The sequence below is a fragment of the Halichoerus grypus genome, chromosome 4, assembly GCF_964656455.1.
Source record: "Halichoerus grypus chromosome 4, mHalGry1.hap1.1, whole genome shotgun sequence".
NCBI lineage: Eukaryota > Metazoa > Chordata > Mammalia > Carnivora > Phocidae > Halichoerus > Halichoerus grypus.
The window spans coordinates 110,307-127,366 of NC_135715.1; the positions used below are offsets into that span (position 1 = coordinate 110,307).

Genomic DNA, 17,060 nt, shown 5'->3' on the forward strand with positions numbered 1-17,060 from the left:
ACTTACCACTGGCATCTGAAGTGGGGAGGGGCAGTCTTGTGGGACTGAGCTTACCCTGTGGAAGGTCTGCACTAAGTCTGGGTAATATCAGAACTGAATTGACTTGTAGGACCCAGCTGGTGTCCAGAGAATCAGAGAACTGGTTATTGGTGTTGGAAAGCCCCTCTGCTGGTATTAATCCAAACAACCATTTTAAGATGTTAACTGTAATCTCCAAGATAACCACTAAAAACAAAACAAAACAAAACAAAACAGAAAACAACAACAAAAAACCACAACTCAGGGGCACCTGGGTGGCTGTCAGTTAAGCGTCTGCCTTCGGCTCAAGTCACGATCCCAGGGTCCTGGGATCGAGCCCTGCATCAGGCTCCCTGCTCAGCGGGAGGCCTGCTTCTCCCTCTCCCACTCCCCCTGCTTGTGTTCCCTCTCTCGCTGTCTCTCTCTCTGTCAAATAAATAAATAAAACTTAAAAAAAAAAAAAAACCACAACTCAAAAAACGTACTATAAGGAAAAACCAAGGAATTAAAATGTATGTTACGAAATAGCTAATACAAAAGGCAGTAACAAAGAAGACCAAAAAACATGTGACATAAAATAGCAAAATGACAAACATAAATTCTAACTTCTCAGTAATTATATAACACAAAAATGGATTAAATTCCATCAAAAGGCAAGACATTGGCAGAATGGATAATAAAACCACAATCCAACTACATGTTGTCTATAAGAGACATACTTTAGATTCAAAGACACAAACAAGTTAAAAGTAAAAGGATGGAAAAAGACCATGCAAACAGTAACAAAGGAGAACTGGTGAGATTATACTAGTATCAAACATAGCCTTACAACAAAATTTGTTACCAGAGACAATGAAGGACCTTCTATAATAATAAAAGTTTCAATCCATCAAGAACCGAACAACAGAGACCCAAAATACATGTAGCAAAAACAGCCAGAATTGGAGGGGAAAAGAGATAATTCACACAGTAATAGCTGGGAGGCTTCAATACCCTACCTGCCATAATGGATAGAGTAATGGGCAGAAGACAAGACGTGAACACTACCACCCAACCAGAACCAAGGGATTACAATAACACTGTACCCAAAAAGAGCAGAATTCTCAAGCATACCCTGAACATTCTCTACAATAGACCATGTTAAGTCATAAAACAAGCCTCAATAACTTTGAAAGGACTATGTTCAGGCACCTGGGTGGCTCAGTCAGTTAAGCATCTGCCTTCGGCTCAGGTCACGATCTCAGGGTCCTGGGATTGAGTCCCACATCGGGCTCCTTGCTCAGCGGGGAGCCTGCTTCTCCCTCTCCCTCTGCCTGCTGCACCCCCTACTTGTGCACTCTGTCAAATAATAAAATCTTAAAAAAAGAAAAAAAAATGAAAGGACTATGTTCTCCAACCACAATGGAATTAAAATAGAAATCCTAAAAGAAGGAAATTTGGGAAATTCACAAATATGTGGTAATTAAACAACATACTCTTACCTAACCAGTGGCTCAAAGAAGAAATCATAAAGGAAATTTTAAAATATTTACACAATTTCAAACATTTATCCAAACACAGGGCAAGTTGAGAGAATGCAAAGTTGTTCTGATGGGGATGAACTGAAAAGAATAATGCTTATCACAATGAGCTGATTTGAAATTTCAATTGGATAAAGTCTGTTAGACTGGGAAACAGTGTCACTGGTTTTGATTCTTAGGGAGGAACTAACAAACAACTAATAATAACTATTCTGGGTTTGTGAGCACACAGAGAAAAAAAAAGCACACTCTAGCCTGCACTCATAAGAAACAACCCACGGTAAATTATGGAGATTTTTTTCCTGCCAATTTATCAGACTGATAGATAGGTAGACATGGGAACCAAGCTTCAGCAAAGCACTGAATAAAGTCTCACACATCTTGGTGGATAAACTGAAGAACCCTGAACTGGGTATCGAGGACCATTTAGGTGAATCAATAACTGGATGAACAATTTTAACCTGGAGGATTATTTTTTTTTTTTTAAAGATTTTATTTATTTGGGGGGGGGAGAGGAGCAGAGGAAGAGGGAGGAGCAGACTCCCTGCTGAGTAGGGAGCCTCAACGCGGGGCTCAATCCAGGACCCTGAGATCATGACCCAAGCTGAAGTCAGACGCTTCACCAACTGAGCCACCCAGGCACCTCTGGAAGATTATTTCTGTTAGTATTAGGACTGAATTTATATGTCCCCTGCCTCAACCAAATTCATCTTAAGCCCTACCCCAATGTGACTACATTTGGAGAAGGCCTGTGAGGAAATAATAAAGGTTAAATGAGGTCCTAAGGGTGGGGACATGACACAGCAGGGCTGGTGCCCCTGTGAAAGGAAGAGACCAGAGCTCTCTCCCTGCCACATGAGGACACAGTAAGAAGGTGGCCATCTGCAAGTCAGGAAGGGCACCTTCACCAGGGAGACCAAATGGGCCAGCACTTTGACCAGCGACTTCCCAGCCTCTCTGGAGCTGTGAGAAAATACATGTTCATTCTTCAAATTACCCAGTCTATTGCACTTTGGTTAAGGCAGTCTGAAGAGACTAAGGCAGTTAGGGAGCTACTTCCTTTACAATATGTGCATGGATAACAAGTTAGATATAAAAGTCATATACACATCTAATAGAACTGAAAAAAATCTGGGTATCATTAATAATTTACATGCAGAACTGGGCACCAAAATAAGTCTGATAGTCTGAAAAGGATTAAACCTAACAAGAGAACATTCAGTGCAAATGAATATATGATCCCAATCCTGAATACTACAAGCAAACAAATCAAGGTAGCTAACTTTTACTGACTGCTCTCTGCACATCAGGTATTGTTCAAAGTCTGTAATTGGTATTGTCTCAATTACTCCCAGGATTACTCCGAGGAATAAGTACCGCGATTACACCTATTCTTCAAGAGGCTACCTACTTTGCCAAGATCATCAGGCAGTCTGACCTACTGCACTCCTACTACCTCTCCAGAGACGGAGGCGGCCCACATAAAAACACTGCACAGCAGGCCTAGGGCTAGGGTTAGGGGAGTCCAAAGAGAGTGGACGGGAATAACAGCAATACTTAATATCAATATACCTAATATTGATGTAAATCTAGAACACTGGCAAATACAGTCCACTAAGCCCACAGCAAGTACCTTTTGGACTTAAATAGGATATAAATAACAATTTGCATATGAATACTTTCATTCTTGCATGAGCGTGAGAAGGAGCTTCTATCCTCATCTCTTCCCTCAGCGTAATTTCCCAGTTCCCTCTGTATTGGTTAAGGTGAACTGCTAGACAAAATCACTACACAAGCCTCTCTTTCCCTCAATTTCCAGTTATTTTACAATCATAAGCTACTAACAAGACAGAAGTAAGATATTTTTGTTTAGTTCAACAACCAAATGGCGGTGGCAGTAATAACGGAATCGTCATTTTGTGAGCAAAAGCAATCCTTCGTGGATTTTACTGCGTGCTCTGCCGTACCCTTTCATCAGCTGTGCGGCTGTGAAGTAGGCAGCCATGGCCTGGTCGTGCTCACTCTCCACTGCAAACGAGTGCCCGTACGCTACCCACGCAGGCCCGTAAGTCTTCTCAAGTGTTGTTGCTTTGCTGAAACAAGAGATGTCATTCTAGTCATACATGCATTCTTAAATTGTTAATCTTATATAAGCTGATGGCTTCGAGGATATTAGAATAAATGAGCTCTCAACACATTAAATACTTACACAACAATTGTGTTAATTCATTTGAAATAAAACAATGCTTAATAGTATAAGCAAAATTTTAAGAAATTTTAAGAGAGGTCCACAGCTTTTTAGGTACAATAACCCACTGGCATCCTGTGGAGAATTTACAAATATTACTTAATCCAGGAGCTCTGTTTCACTAATGGTGGTGGCAGCAACCATTTAATAAGGCACCATGTTAGAGGCCTTATATGCATCACCTAATCCTAATAACTTGCAAGATAAATTATTATATTTTAAAGATAAGGATACTAAGCCTGGGAAGATTAAGTGACAGCCATGGATGGTGGTAAGAGAGTCACCCTGGTTCTGCAGACTGGGCTGCACGGTCTCAAACAGTTGTAAGTAATCCCCAGTCAGCAGACACACTGGTGACCCAGACCACAAAACATGGAAAACATAAAGGATGACATTCCCATTTTCTAGCATTTTATTTTCTATGCTTTCTATTACTCAAATGTTCCTTGTTTCATGTGGAGTCCGTCACTTAATCGGAGGAGCATATCTTCCTACTCCACGAAAAAGCACAAGTAAGTTCTAAAATGCATAATGCTCAACTAACCAGAGAACTCCTCCCTATTTTTTTCCTAGTGAAAGATCCTTATATGTCATCCTCCTAGTTTTCCTAACAAGCCTGGGATACAAGTATTGGATCATTCCCATTTTTAAAGAAGAGAGGGTCAGAGAAATTAACTTTCCCAAGGAATTACAGCTAGTTAAGTGGCAGGACTTGCATTAGAATTCAAATCTGGGTCCAAAGTTTATACACTTTCCCTTAGAGCCATTTTCTATTTTGTTCACGTGGAAGAAATCAGTTATTTTAATATTTTAAATCTCTAGTAATTCTTCCCACACTAACCATTTTTCTGTACTTGAATAATTGAATAATACTGGCTAAGGAGCTTGTCTGGGCTGCGCGGAGTTCCTTAAGCCAAGACCACAGCAGATCCTTATATAAACCAGTTCACTATGCCAAGAATTCTGTTCTACAGTCACATTTAGTGATCCTAATCTCAGGTGGTTTCATGTAATTTTACAACTGTTAACAAAAAACGTCCTAAAAGGTTAACAGTATCTCCGTAAATGAAAAACAGGCTTCAAATTACATTATTATGTTTCATATTTCTTCTCATTTATAAATAGAATTTAAATATATCATAAGTTCTTAAAAAAGGTACATTAATTGATACAACTGAACTGAATCTGCTAAAGAAATCATTCTTTCATACTGCTTTTAAATTACTATTGTATTAAAAAGGATGAAGAAGAAATCATTTCCTATAGGCTTATTACAGAGAGAGAAAGACAACAGATTCATACCTGAGATATCTTCTGGCATGTTCATTTTTATGACCAACCATGAGATAGTAGCATCCCACTGCAAACCAAGACACCTACAAAGTTCAAAATTCATTGTGACCAAAGACGCTTAACTTGGAACTGGAAATCTCTAACATATTAGGCCAGAGAGTGGACTAGATGTCCCATCACATGTTCTAGCTCAAGTTATTCTAGTTCAAGTTAGAAACTTCTCTGAGACAGGCTGTCTATTAAGTCCTAGATGAAAAAGAACAGGTTCTTCCTCAGCGTTCCTTCAACGAAGTCCCTGCAGCATTCGATAGAATATGAGGTTCCTAAACACTTAGTTCAAACACCAGCCTGCATCGTGTCTTCCCCAGCTTGACCCTGGCTCTAGCTGGCACCAACCAGGATCGACCTCATTAGCTGACTTCTCTTGCACTGGTTTTGCCTAGGGTACAGCCTTAGGCCTCGATCCCTGACTTCTGTCTCTAAAGACATAGCTCCTGATTCCAGTTTCAATTTCTGGGTCCTGGCTGTGATCCACAACAGTGTGGGAGACACAAGGATTCAATCACTACACAGTTCAGTAACGTATCTTACACATGCAACATGAAAAAGCATTACTCCCAAGAGGTAAGAGTATGACTTTCACTTTTAACATTTTTCTGTATGTCAAGTATTCTAAAATAAGCATATATAATTTCTATAACCGGAAAAAAAGGATTTTTGTCTTAAGCTATTATTTGAAGATACTTCAAAAAAGAAAAAAAAACCTTCATGGACTGAAAAACTTAACGCTGCTTCTAATTATCATAGCACTAGTAGGTTCTCCTCCAACACCTTGAAATAAAACATTATTTGCTTGAACTTAAATATAAGCTACTACTTAAACACCAGTTAAATACTTTTTTAAGGTTCAGTAAAAAAAAAAAAAAAAAAAACCCTAAGGAAAAAAGGCATACATTTACTTACAGGATTACTAGGATACAGATCCACCAACTTATGAGAAAGATAGAAAAGTTCTACATTAGAGAAAAAGAAAAAAAAACAATTATATACAATGAATTTTAAGATATGACTTTCCTCCAGTTACAACTCTCCACAATCACATAGATTTTGTTCTCACAGTAGCAATTCCTTAATTTTCTTTCTTTCTACCTAATGAAATATACAAGCTGCACAGGGCAGTTGCTATAGCTGTTTCATTCACCTCCCCCGCCCCCATTCCTGACCCCCTAAGTGGGTGCTGAGTGCTTCTAAGTGGCTGGAAAACCGGGTGAGTGGCACAGCACATCATGGTGCTTAAGAAGTAATGTCTCTCTGCATGGAGCACTGGGTGTTATGCACAAACAATGAATCATGGAACACTATATCTAAAACTAATGATGTAATGTATGGGAATTAACATAACAATAAAAAAATTAAAAATAAAAAAAAAGAAGTAATGTCTCAGCTCTTCACCTATCTTAAAAACTGATGTCTCCGACTCCATGGGCTTATCATGGACCATCTTAACCACCCACAACCAATCTGAGTAACCAAACTTCGAAGTTTATCAAATCAGCAAGATGATTTCTTCTTGAGTAAATAATGTGGAAGTCCTAACATGCCCTGATGACATTTCCTACATGCAGACTTGGACTCATTAACCATCTGAGCCACCCAGGCACCCCTCAGACTTGGACTCATTAGACCAGGACAGCCAGAGTGACTGCATCCACAACAAGCTCCGGGAGATGTGATGCTGCTGGTCCGCAGACCACATTTTGAGCAGCAGGGGTTTGGAACTGGAGTGTCTGGCTTTTTAAACTCCTGACAGAGTTCACTATTCAGTTTAAAAGATTTAAGGGCAAATATCATCCAAACATAACTGAATGTTTCTGCAATGTTAAAATATGAAAAGCACAAGCAAAAAAAATCTATCCCCCTCCAGTTTCTAAACGGTTACTGCCCTCTGTCTTACCAATTTTCTTATGGATTCTACAAAAAAAGGAAAAACGGAAAAACTGACCCTCAGTACTCTAAAGCTTATGTAACCTAAACCACAAACTACATTTGAGAAAAGGAGGCAGGGATAAAGAAACAGTGTTCTGGTGACATAACAGAATTGTGTCATTTTAATAAGCCTTTCTTACCCTAGCTATTATTTGTATTGGAGAATTCCATTATGTTGTCACCTGCAATCTCAATAATCCAGAATTTAGGAGACAAAATTTCCAGAGTTACAGAAATTTTTTTTGTCTTAAAATTATTATTTTTTTAGGGGCACCCGGGTGGCTTAGTCGTTAAGCGTCTGCGTTCGGCTCAGGTCATGATCCCAGGGTCCTGGGATTGAGCCCCACATCGGGCTCCCTGCTCGGCGGGAAGCCTGCTTCTCCCTCTTCCACTCCCCCTGCTTGTGTTCCCTCTCTCACTGTGTCTCTCTCTGTCAAATAAATTAAGGATTTTATTTATTTATTTGCCAGAGAGAGAGAGTCCACGCACAAGCAGGGGGAGCAGCAGGAAGAGGGAGAAGCAGGCTCCCCAACGCAGGGCTTGATCCCAGGACCCTGGGATCATGACCCGAGCCAAAGGCAGACGCTTAACCCACTGAGCCACCCAGGCGCCCCTCAACAATTACTATTTTATTTGTTGTTTTAAGGAGGCTCCACACTCAGCGTGGAGCCCAACACAGGGCCTGAACTCACAACCCTGAGATCAAGAGCTGAGTCAAGAGTCAGATGCTCAACCAACTGAGCCACCCAGGCACCCCAACAATTATTATTTTAATTAAAAAAAATTTTACCATTTGCTTTATTCAGCTCCACAAGTGTCCCTATATGTACAGGTAAACAGTTTGCATGGAAAGGATCTTTCTCCATTACTCTGAAAGTCAAAGCAACACATTCACTACACCAGCAACAGTACCTAACAGAACATAACTCGTTAAAATCAGCTATGTCTAAATACTCATTACAGCATTATGTAAAATACTATGGGTTACAATACTTCTTCACTTTCTAATTCATCTTCAGGTTGGCACAGTTAAGGTAATGATTATCTTATAAATGAAAGGGAAAATTCTGGTTTATCTGTTAGGAATAAAAATAAACACTATCACACCTATTTATTTCAAATCAATAGAACTATAACCCATAAAATAAGGAATCCAATTATTTAGAAGGATTAAAAACAATATGAAATATTAAACAGATCATAAGCATTTGTCAATTAAAATTTTTGTGAAATCAAGGATTTTAAGCAACCCCAAAGATCTGTTAAAAATAGCATGTGTGCTCACTTCAACAGCACATACGTTAAAAACAGCCTATATAATTTAGCTAAGAGACAGGTTCGAATCATGTGCACTTGAAAACTAGTATAGGAGATGGCCTGGCTAGTTAGTGAGCCTGACTGAGTACCCAGTATCTAGAGGATTTTACCAGTCCCTACTTTAACAAAGAATGGATTTTATAAGACTATGTGCCAGAATCGTATTTTCAAACTTGCAAATTATAAAAGACAGATGAGGGGCATGTCTATTCCCAAGGTAATGGAATAAAGCAACAGTGTGCAAAAACCTGTGTCTGTAAACTTTTAAGACAAGAGTAACCCCTCTAGTACTCCGCAAAAGGTAAAGGCAACTTAAATTATCACCAATTAGTTCAAGATTACTCAAAAAGCAGTCCCACACCCTTCTTAGGTAAAATGGGACTGGACACTATGCTCCTACACAGAAATGAGTAGATATACTTACACAGAAGTAAGCTTGTAGCACATTTTAAAATCACAGTTATAATAATGTCTTTCAGCTAAAGACACTACCACATCCAGATTCTCTTGCAAACCATCTACAGACTCGGGGAGGACAGTTTCACTAGGTTTATTATACTGCAACAGAGAAAGGTAAACATGAACTCAGTGAGCAGCACAAATCACATGGCAGACTCAATCTGGTCCAAGGGCTCGGGTTTGCACAGGGCAGGTGTGAGCCTCTGGAAGCTCTAACTTCCTGTCCCATCTGTCCTCCTCTCAATTAGCTCAACTCTCAATTTTATCACGGAATTCCAGGGAGAAGTATTTTACAAATTACAAGCTCAGAAAGCATAAGAAAAAAATCCTCATTTTCATACAACATCATCCCATTTATGTGATAGTTCAATCTTTTAGTATAAAAGGAGTCCCTAGGAGAAAGACATGTTTTTGGAAGCTTTTTTAGGAATCCTATCATATATTTTAAGTAATCAATTTATTCTTGCAAATGTGCTAAATTAATAAAAATTAACTTTTAAAAATTTAACTAGTAAAAAAAATTTAACTAGTAACAGAGGCCAAATTTAGTGAAATATTTACATAAAGCAAATACTATGTTTTTACTTACCTTTTTTAATTTGTTCTCAAAGAGAAAGCGTAGCAATTCCTGTTCTTCAGTACAGAGCTTGCTAAGAGGTAGTGACTCAAGAAGTTCTTTTTCTTAAAAATGTTAAGAAAAAAGAATATCCTCACAATATTTATGGGGGAAAAAACATCAGCAATGAAAAATATTCTTCTATAATTCTTGGTCTAAATAAATCAAACTCAGAATAGAGAACAACAAGATCAAAATGTACTAGAAAAACTAAGACAGTGGTTCCAGACCCAGGTGATGAGAACTACCTGGAGGGCTGAGCCATGAAGCCTTTTAGGCAACGCTGGTCATCACCAGATGCAAGGACTAACTGGCTAGTTTCCCAACCTCACTCTGTGTGGACAATTCTATCATGTTGGCTGTCCTAAGCACCACAGGATGGTTATAGCAGGATCTCTGATCTCTATTCACTAGATGCCAGTAGCAACCTCGCACTCCCATGCCCAATTTGTAAAAATCAAAAATGTCTGTAGGGGGCAAAATCAACCTGGCTGAGAACCACTGCACTAGGCTAAACTATGCTTGAACCCCATTAATACAACATCTCCACTTTCTCTCCGTTTCTTGCATGAATCCCCCTCACATTACTGCTCACATACTAGGTCTATGGTTCTGAGCCCTAGTTGTACCTTAGGGTCATCTGAGAGCTTTAAAACATCTGATGCCAGGGCCCCACCACCAGATTCTGTTCCACTTGTCTGGAGTTGGGACCTGCACACTGATGTTTTTAAAGCCCCTCGGGGCTTTGAGCGCAGCCAGGTTGGGCACCTCTGAATCAGATCCTGAGAACTCAGTTTACACTACCTTAAGTCACTTCTCCAAAAGATGGTCTCATCACATCAAAACCCCTAAAGATTCTGATAGCAAGGGGCACTGTACACTACTGTCCTTTGCAATGCGCTCCACATTTGAAGATGCTAAGGAAGTTAATAGGTCTATTTAAACCTGCACATACTCTGCTCTTGATTCTACAGATTTCAGAGGAAAAAAATTCCAAACAATATTAATTGTGCTAAACATGAAAACACCTGAGTTTCCAAACCTTCTTGGGCTGTCAACATGTGATGTGATGTTAAAAGATCAAATGCTTCAAAACAGTAGGCATCGAGCTTCAAAGCTTCTTTGTAGCTATAGGTAGCTAGAGCTCGGTTATCCAGGGCATCGTAGATCTTCCCTCGTAGGAGACAAATAGAACTCTTTATCTGTTGGAAAAATGATGAGTCACACACTAAATCAATACTTCTAAACTTAACCTTTGATCAAGAATTATATATTATCTGGGGCACCTGGGTGGCTCAGTCGCTTAAGCATCTGCCTTTAGCTCAGGTCATGATCCTGGAGTCCCAGGATCGAGTCCCACATCGGGCTCCCCGCTCAGTGGAGAGCCTGCTTCTCCCTCTGACCCTCCCCACTCTCGTGCTTTCTCTCTCTCGCAAATAAATAAATAAAATCTTAAAAAAAAAAAAAGGAATTATATATTATATGAAGACTGAGACTTTTCTTTTCTTTTTTTTTTTTTAAATGTTTTATTTATTTATTCATGAGAGTCAGAGAGAGAGAGAGAGAGAGAGAGGCAGAGGCAGAGGGAGAAGCAGGCTCCCCGCCTAGCAGGGAGCCCGATGCGGGACTTGATCCCAGGACCCTGGGATCATGACCTGAGCCGAAGGCAGACGCTTAACCATCTGAGCCACCCAGGCGCCCCAAGACTGAGACTTTTCTTAACATCTAAAAGGATTTGTTCCATCCCAACTGTCAGACAGTATAAATTAACAGAAACAGGAAAGCAAAGTAAAACTTCTCTAATCTATCTCTCCTAGACTCTTCTCATTTCAACAATCTTTATAGAGCACGTGTCACTACTACTTTGTTCCTTATCTGTTATGTCTCAAAGAGGGTAATGATTTAGATAGCAAACAGCATACAAATATTAAAACTCAGACAGTTTGACAGGCAGGTCTCAATGAAAGATTTGGAAATTGGAAAAATTGGAAAATGCAGCAACATAGCACAATGGTCATGGATTTGTAGGACTGGACAGATCTGAGTTCAAATCCCAGCTCTGATGCTTACTAGTGACTCCAGACAAGTTTCCTTCCCTCATCTAACTTACAAGGCCCTGAGAACTAGAGGCGATAGTTCTCGGCATGGCTAGTACACGTTAAGGTGTTCACACGGTAGCCACCTCACTACTACCAGTAACAAGAGGATAGAGTAATCCAACTTATATTCCAGAATCTGACCCTCAGGAAACATGTAACTAAGCTTATAGATGATCCAGAGACAGGCGGCTAAAACGGGTAAAGGGCAAAGAAAATTCATCAGAAAATCCAAACCTAAAAATATGAGAGGATATAACAAGCAAATCTTAGACCTATTCAGTACCCTATGACTTGTAAAAAAAAAAAAAAAAAAGGAATTTCATAAAATAGTAACATATTACAAATAAACCATGCATTTCTTAGCGGGTAAATTAATGGATAAGCAGTCCAAAAATAATAATGGTAACACCAAGCTCCCTCATAAACACCTTTCTTAGCAGAAAAATAAATGTGCTTCTTAGCACATAAATAGATGTAACAAGAAGGCTGTTAAAAAAAAAGAAAAAAAGAACAGTCCAGATTAATAATCTGTCTGTGAATATTATGTGACATTATATAATCTCTGCCAACAAGGAACTTGCAATTTCAGGCAGGTATGAAGTATACAAACTGAAATATACAAAATGACATAAATAGTAACACCCAACCACTCCCTGGAAAGAAGCAAACTAAGGTAATCAAGGTTTCATGGGGTAGGTGTTGCAACACAGTAAGATAGGGAAATGTTACTCCACCTGCAGGAGTAGTTTAAGGTGTCACATAGGAGAATAAAGATCTCAAGTCAGCCTATTTCAGATTCAAGCATATGAGGACATAACTACAACTTCCAACTAAGGACTCAGAAATGTCTCGGAATCTTTTTGTGTTTCAGTGGCAAACAAGTTGGGAACCAAACTGTTCTAACATGGTTATACTCAAATAAAAGGTGATTTATGTTTGCCATGTCATGGGAGTAATTCTTACTGATGTTACTGAAGCATGCTTACTGCAGCATGACTTACCGAAGACTGTGACATTTCCCAGTCACTGGAGGGGTCTTTCAAGCCACTTTCATCCTTCAAGTATTTCTCAAATAACCTTTTGTTGATTGGCTCCTCCATATCAAGAATATCAAGAGCCTGCTGATGCTCTTTTGCAGCATACTGTGTAAAAACCAGAAATACTGCTCATCACCCGTGACTTCTAACACCAGATATACACACAAGTACTGTAGATTTTAAAAGGGTAATAAAGTATCATACTCACTCATTACCTAAATTTAAAATGTAGAGTTTAAAATTTAAAATTCTAAAGCAGAATCTTCTTCATGCATGTCAGATTCCAGTAAATGGAGAATCAGTATTTTATAGCAAACAATACTAAAGAAAAGAACATTTCCTCATGAAATACTTTACTAATCTGCCAAGCTCGATCACCAGAATCCTTACACATATGTAAGGGATGTATAACATTCACATAATTAAACTTTTACCAAAGAAAACTGAAACTGAGAGCATACTTACATGGCATCTAGCTGCAAGGTAGCGACATGCTTCATATAGCTAGGAAAGAAATTAATCTATTAAAAAAGAGATCAAGATAATATATACCCTCATTCTAAAAGTAAACTATAAGCATAAAATGAAGAAAGCTACTTTCATAATTTGTCCTTTTACTCTTGCAGAAAACCCAAATCCAGTCTTTTCAACTCATACTCATCTTGGATCTACTGTTTACTAGGCACCAAGGATTCAAAAAGGAGTAAAGAGAGGCACCCGAGTGGCTCAGTTGGTTAAGCGTCTGCCTTCCGCTCAGGTCATGATCCCAGGGTCTTAGGATTGAGTCCTGCATCAGGCTTCCTGCTCAGCCGGGAGTCTGGGTCTCCCTCTGCCCCGCACCGCCCCCCCACGCCCCACTCATGCTTGTGCACACCACTCTCTCTCTCTGAAATAAAATCTTTTTTAAAAAAGGTACAATAAAGGGCGCCTGGGTGGCTCAGTCGTTAAACGTCTGCCTTCGGCTCAGGTCATGATCCCGGGGTCCTGGGATCGAGCCCCGCATCGGGCTCCCTGCTCTGCAGGAAGCCTGCTTCTCCCTCTCCCACTCCCGCTGCTTGTGTTCCCTCTCTCTCTGTGTTTCTCTCTGTCAAATAAATAAATAAAAAATCTTTAAAAAAAAAGGTACAATAAAAAAATAAAATGGTTAAAAAAAAGAAGAGTAAGGATCTGCCCTCAAGGAGGTTATGGCAGGAAGACATAAACACAGCACTATGTAAGACATAAACTACATAAACTCTGAAAGAAGGGCATGAGAAATACTGGCCAGTTAAAGAAAACATGTGCAAGGGAGAGAAAAGTGAGAGGTTGGCCAGCATTCCAGGCACTGAACATGAACAGCTATCACATGTCCAAGGGACTGCAAGTAGTCAGCATGACTAAGGTGCGTGTACATGTACTGGTGGAGGCGCTGGCTTCCACACAGACTGCAGAGAAATCATAAAGGAACCTTGGTGCCTATTGATGCATCTGATTTTACCCTGTAGGTTATGGGAGATCACTGAGTGACACTGTGAGTTCTATCATCAGGCCTGTGTTTGGGAAGACTACCCTTGTGATAGTTTATTTATTTATTTTTTAAAGATGTTATTTATTTATTTATTTATTTATTTTATTTATTTTTTTTTTTTTAAAGATTTTATTTATTTATTTGAGAGAGAGAATGAGAGACAGAGAGCATGAGAGGGAGGAGGGTCAGAGGGAGAAGCAGACTCCCTGCCGAGCAGGGAGCCCGATGCGGGACTCAATCCCGGGACTCCAGGATCATGACCTGAGCCGAAGGCAGTCGCTTAACCAACTGAGCCACCCAGGCGCCCGATGTTATTTATTTATTCGACAGAGAGAGACATAGCGAGAGAGGGAACACAAGCAGGAGGAGTGGGAGAGGGAGAAGCAGGCTTCCCGCCGAGCAGGGAGCCCGATGCAGGGCTCCATCCCAGGACCCTGGGATCACGACCTGAGCCGAAGGCAGATACCCAACAACTAAGCCACCCAGGTGCCCCTACCCTTGTGATAGTTTAAAAGATAGTTAAAAAGAGAGGGAAAGTAGAGTGGGAAAGATGTTACTAGAGAAGAGAGACAAAAGGCTAAAACAAAACAAATTAAAGACCTGACACGTATGAGCAGTAATGAGATGGAAAGGAAGATCCGTAATTTCAGACTTATTTAGAAAACAGAATTCTCAAGACTTAGTGACTAGATTGGGGGGGCAAAAGTGACTGAGATTAGGAATAAGAAAATTTCTCTTTACATTCAATAAGAAAAACTGAATCCTTTTAAATAATTTTGACATTTAATCCAGTAACAATTTGAAAAGCTTTGGGAAGACTTTGGGAAGCTTTAAAGTTCACAAAAACACTTACTTTGTCCAGTTTTCGTGACCGAAGTGCATGGGCTGCTCTATGATATTGTGCTGTTAGGTACAGACACTGAGCCAACCAATAAATGTCCTGGGGTTCCTCTGGAAGGAAAAAAAAACACATAATGGTCAGAGGTACAAGGAAAAATAAAAAGGTTTTTAAAATACAGAAATCAGAAAAAAAATTAGAAGTTGCCACTTACCATGAGAGAGTGAAGCTACTTTATCTGCCCAAAATAGAGCACTTTGATACTGTTGCTATATGTAAAAAAAAAAAAAAGAAAAAAAGTAACTGCTGTTATTTCAACAGTTTTAAACAGATATCTAATATTATTAGAATGCTATACAGTAAACCAACATCTTAATATAATAATTGTTAACATGTTGCAAGGGTCTACCAATCATACCTCCATTTTTACATCTCAGCTAGGTGAGTTTTGGTTCAGTGGTACAATAAAAACATTGTTGTAAGATCTTTGATATATACAGTTAAGAAGGTAGGATTTCTTTTTAAACTTATACATTGGAAAAATGTTATCAGCAGGTACCTAAAACACTAGAAAATTAAACAATTCTTTTGCGGTATCTCCTCATTAGCAGTGGTTCTCAGTTCTTGAATGAATGCAACTAGGAGCTCTGTTGCCCCTCAATCTGGGAAGAGGAATGCTTAGGGAATGGTTACAAATCTGCTCACTGTAAGTGCCCCAAGGGTGGAAACCAGGCCTGTCTCACTCCTCACCAGTCCCCAGGGCCAAACAGAAAGTGCTCAGGGGCATCTGTTCCATTCAACTGACTTACCAAAATACAACCCTCCAATGTACTGCAGGCATCTGGCAGCATCATTTCACATCCATTCTGAACATTTCATATCGAATATGCTTTTCCCTCCCTTTCTTGGTTTCCAACTTATTTGGAGAGTATAAGCTTTACAAAAACTAAGTGACCTTGCTGATTCTGGAGTCATTTCTTAAACACTGCTGTTCATTCAAAGGCAGTGCAGATACAGTTAACATAACTTTAAAAGTACTGACTCGACAAAACACGGTTATCTATCTTTACTTAAGTTCTGCCACAAATAAGAATTACAACTACACTTCTTGAACATTTTCTATTAACTAGCTAAATTCAAAGACCACCCTGCAACTTTCCTCCTACAGCAATCCTCCCACTTGCTCTGAGCACCCACTCTGCCCCAGCAGTCAGGCGGCTGCAGAGCGGGGCTCTGAGCACGTGTTGGGCTCGCGAGGCGCCTAGGTGGTGTCCACTCCAGTGCTGCTCATCCTCCCAGCTGCACAGAGTGCTGGGGCGGTGGGGGGGTGGGCTTCACCCCTCCCTTCGGGGGCTTTACCCCAGGGCGAAGGCCCAGGCCCGGCCGGATCAAGCGCCACCAAGACCGCGACGACAGTCTCCCCTGCGGGCCAGCGCTCGGAGCGGGCTTGCCTCCCGAGCCCCGGGGCCCGCGCTCCCCGGGTCGGGCCGCCCACCTGGTCCAGGTACTGCCGGACGCGCTTCCGCAGCCGCTCCAGGTTCATGGCCGCGCGGCCGAGGAGTCCGACCGAGCGGCGTCCGCCGCCCCGGCGCGAGCCCTCCCTCCCGCTGCCGGCTGGGCGCGCCTGGAGCCCGCGCCGCGGCCCCCGCACCCGGTCCGACCCCGCCCAGCTCCGCGCACCGCCCGGGATCTTCCGCTCCCGGCCAGACCCCGCCCCGGAAGTCCTCCGCAAACGCGTCCCCTCCGGCGCCGGAACCCGGGGTTGTGCCGTTGGTTCCGAGGCGTTGCCTTGGCCCTTGGGTTGCCGGCGGTTTGGGGGCCGTGGACGCTTTTCCCTCCCACTCAAGGTCCCAGGTCGCGCGGCGCGTCGTTGTGTCCGTGCGCCGTTCACTCGTATGCTGGTCCGGGGGCGGGCGGGGGGCGGTCGCAGACGGGCTTGGGGCGTAGGCGACGACGCCGGCCTCGGAGGGCCGAGGCCGAGGCCGAGTCACGGCGCGCCGCTGGGGTCGCCACGTGTCCCCGTCACGCTGTCTTGCGGCAGAACCCCCAGGTAGAGGAAGCTGTGACCAAAACCCAGTAAGAACTACAGAGGCTGGCCTACTGAGACCGAATCCGTACCCTG

The 17,060-nt window shown here is 41.4% G+C and overlaps 1 protein-coding gene across 1 annotated transcript in view; it reads right to left on the reverse strand.

Annotated features, from left to right (window-relative positions):
* CDC16 (cell division cycle 16) overlaps nt 1–16,645 on the reverse strand; it is a 29,707-nt gene extending 13,062 nt beyond the window's left edge. Inside the window, exons 1-12 of the mRNA XM_078070050.1 lie at nt 16,434–16,645; nt 15,153–15,207; nt 14,954–15,051; nt 13,059–13,097; nt 12,558–12,698; nt 10,500–10,659; nt 9,431–9,522; nt 8,807–8,940; nt 7,856–7,935; nt 6,043–6,092; nt 5,089–5,162; nt 3,506–3,631 (exon numbers count right to left, since the gene is read on the reverse strand). Coding sequence (XP_077926176.1) covers nt 3,506–3,631; nt 5,089–5,162; nt 6,043–6,092; nt 7,856–7,935; nt 8,807–8,940; nt 9,431–9,522; nt 10,500–10,659; nt 12,558–12,698; nt 13,059–13,097; nt 14,954–15,051; nt 15,153–15,207; nt 16,434–16,481 — 1,097 coding nt within the window. The 5' untranslated portion in view covers nt 16,482–16,645. The remainder of the gene's footprint in view (nt 1–3,505; nt 3,632–5,088; nt 5,163–6,042; nt 6,093–7,855; nt 7,936–8,806; nt 8,941–9,430; nt 9,523–10,499; nt 10,660–12,557; nt 12,699–13,058; nt 13,098–14,953; nt 15,052–15,152; nt 15,208–16,433) is intronic.
* Nucleotides 16,646–17,060: the final 415 nt, after the last annotated feature.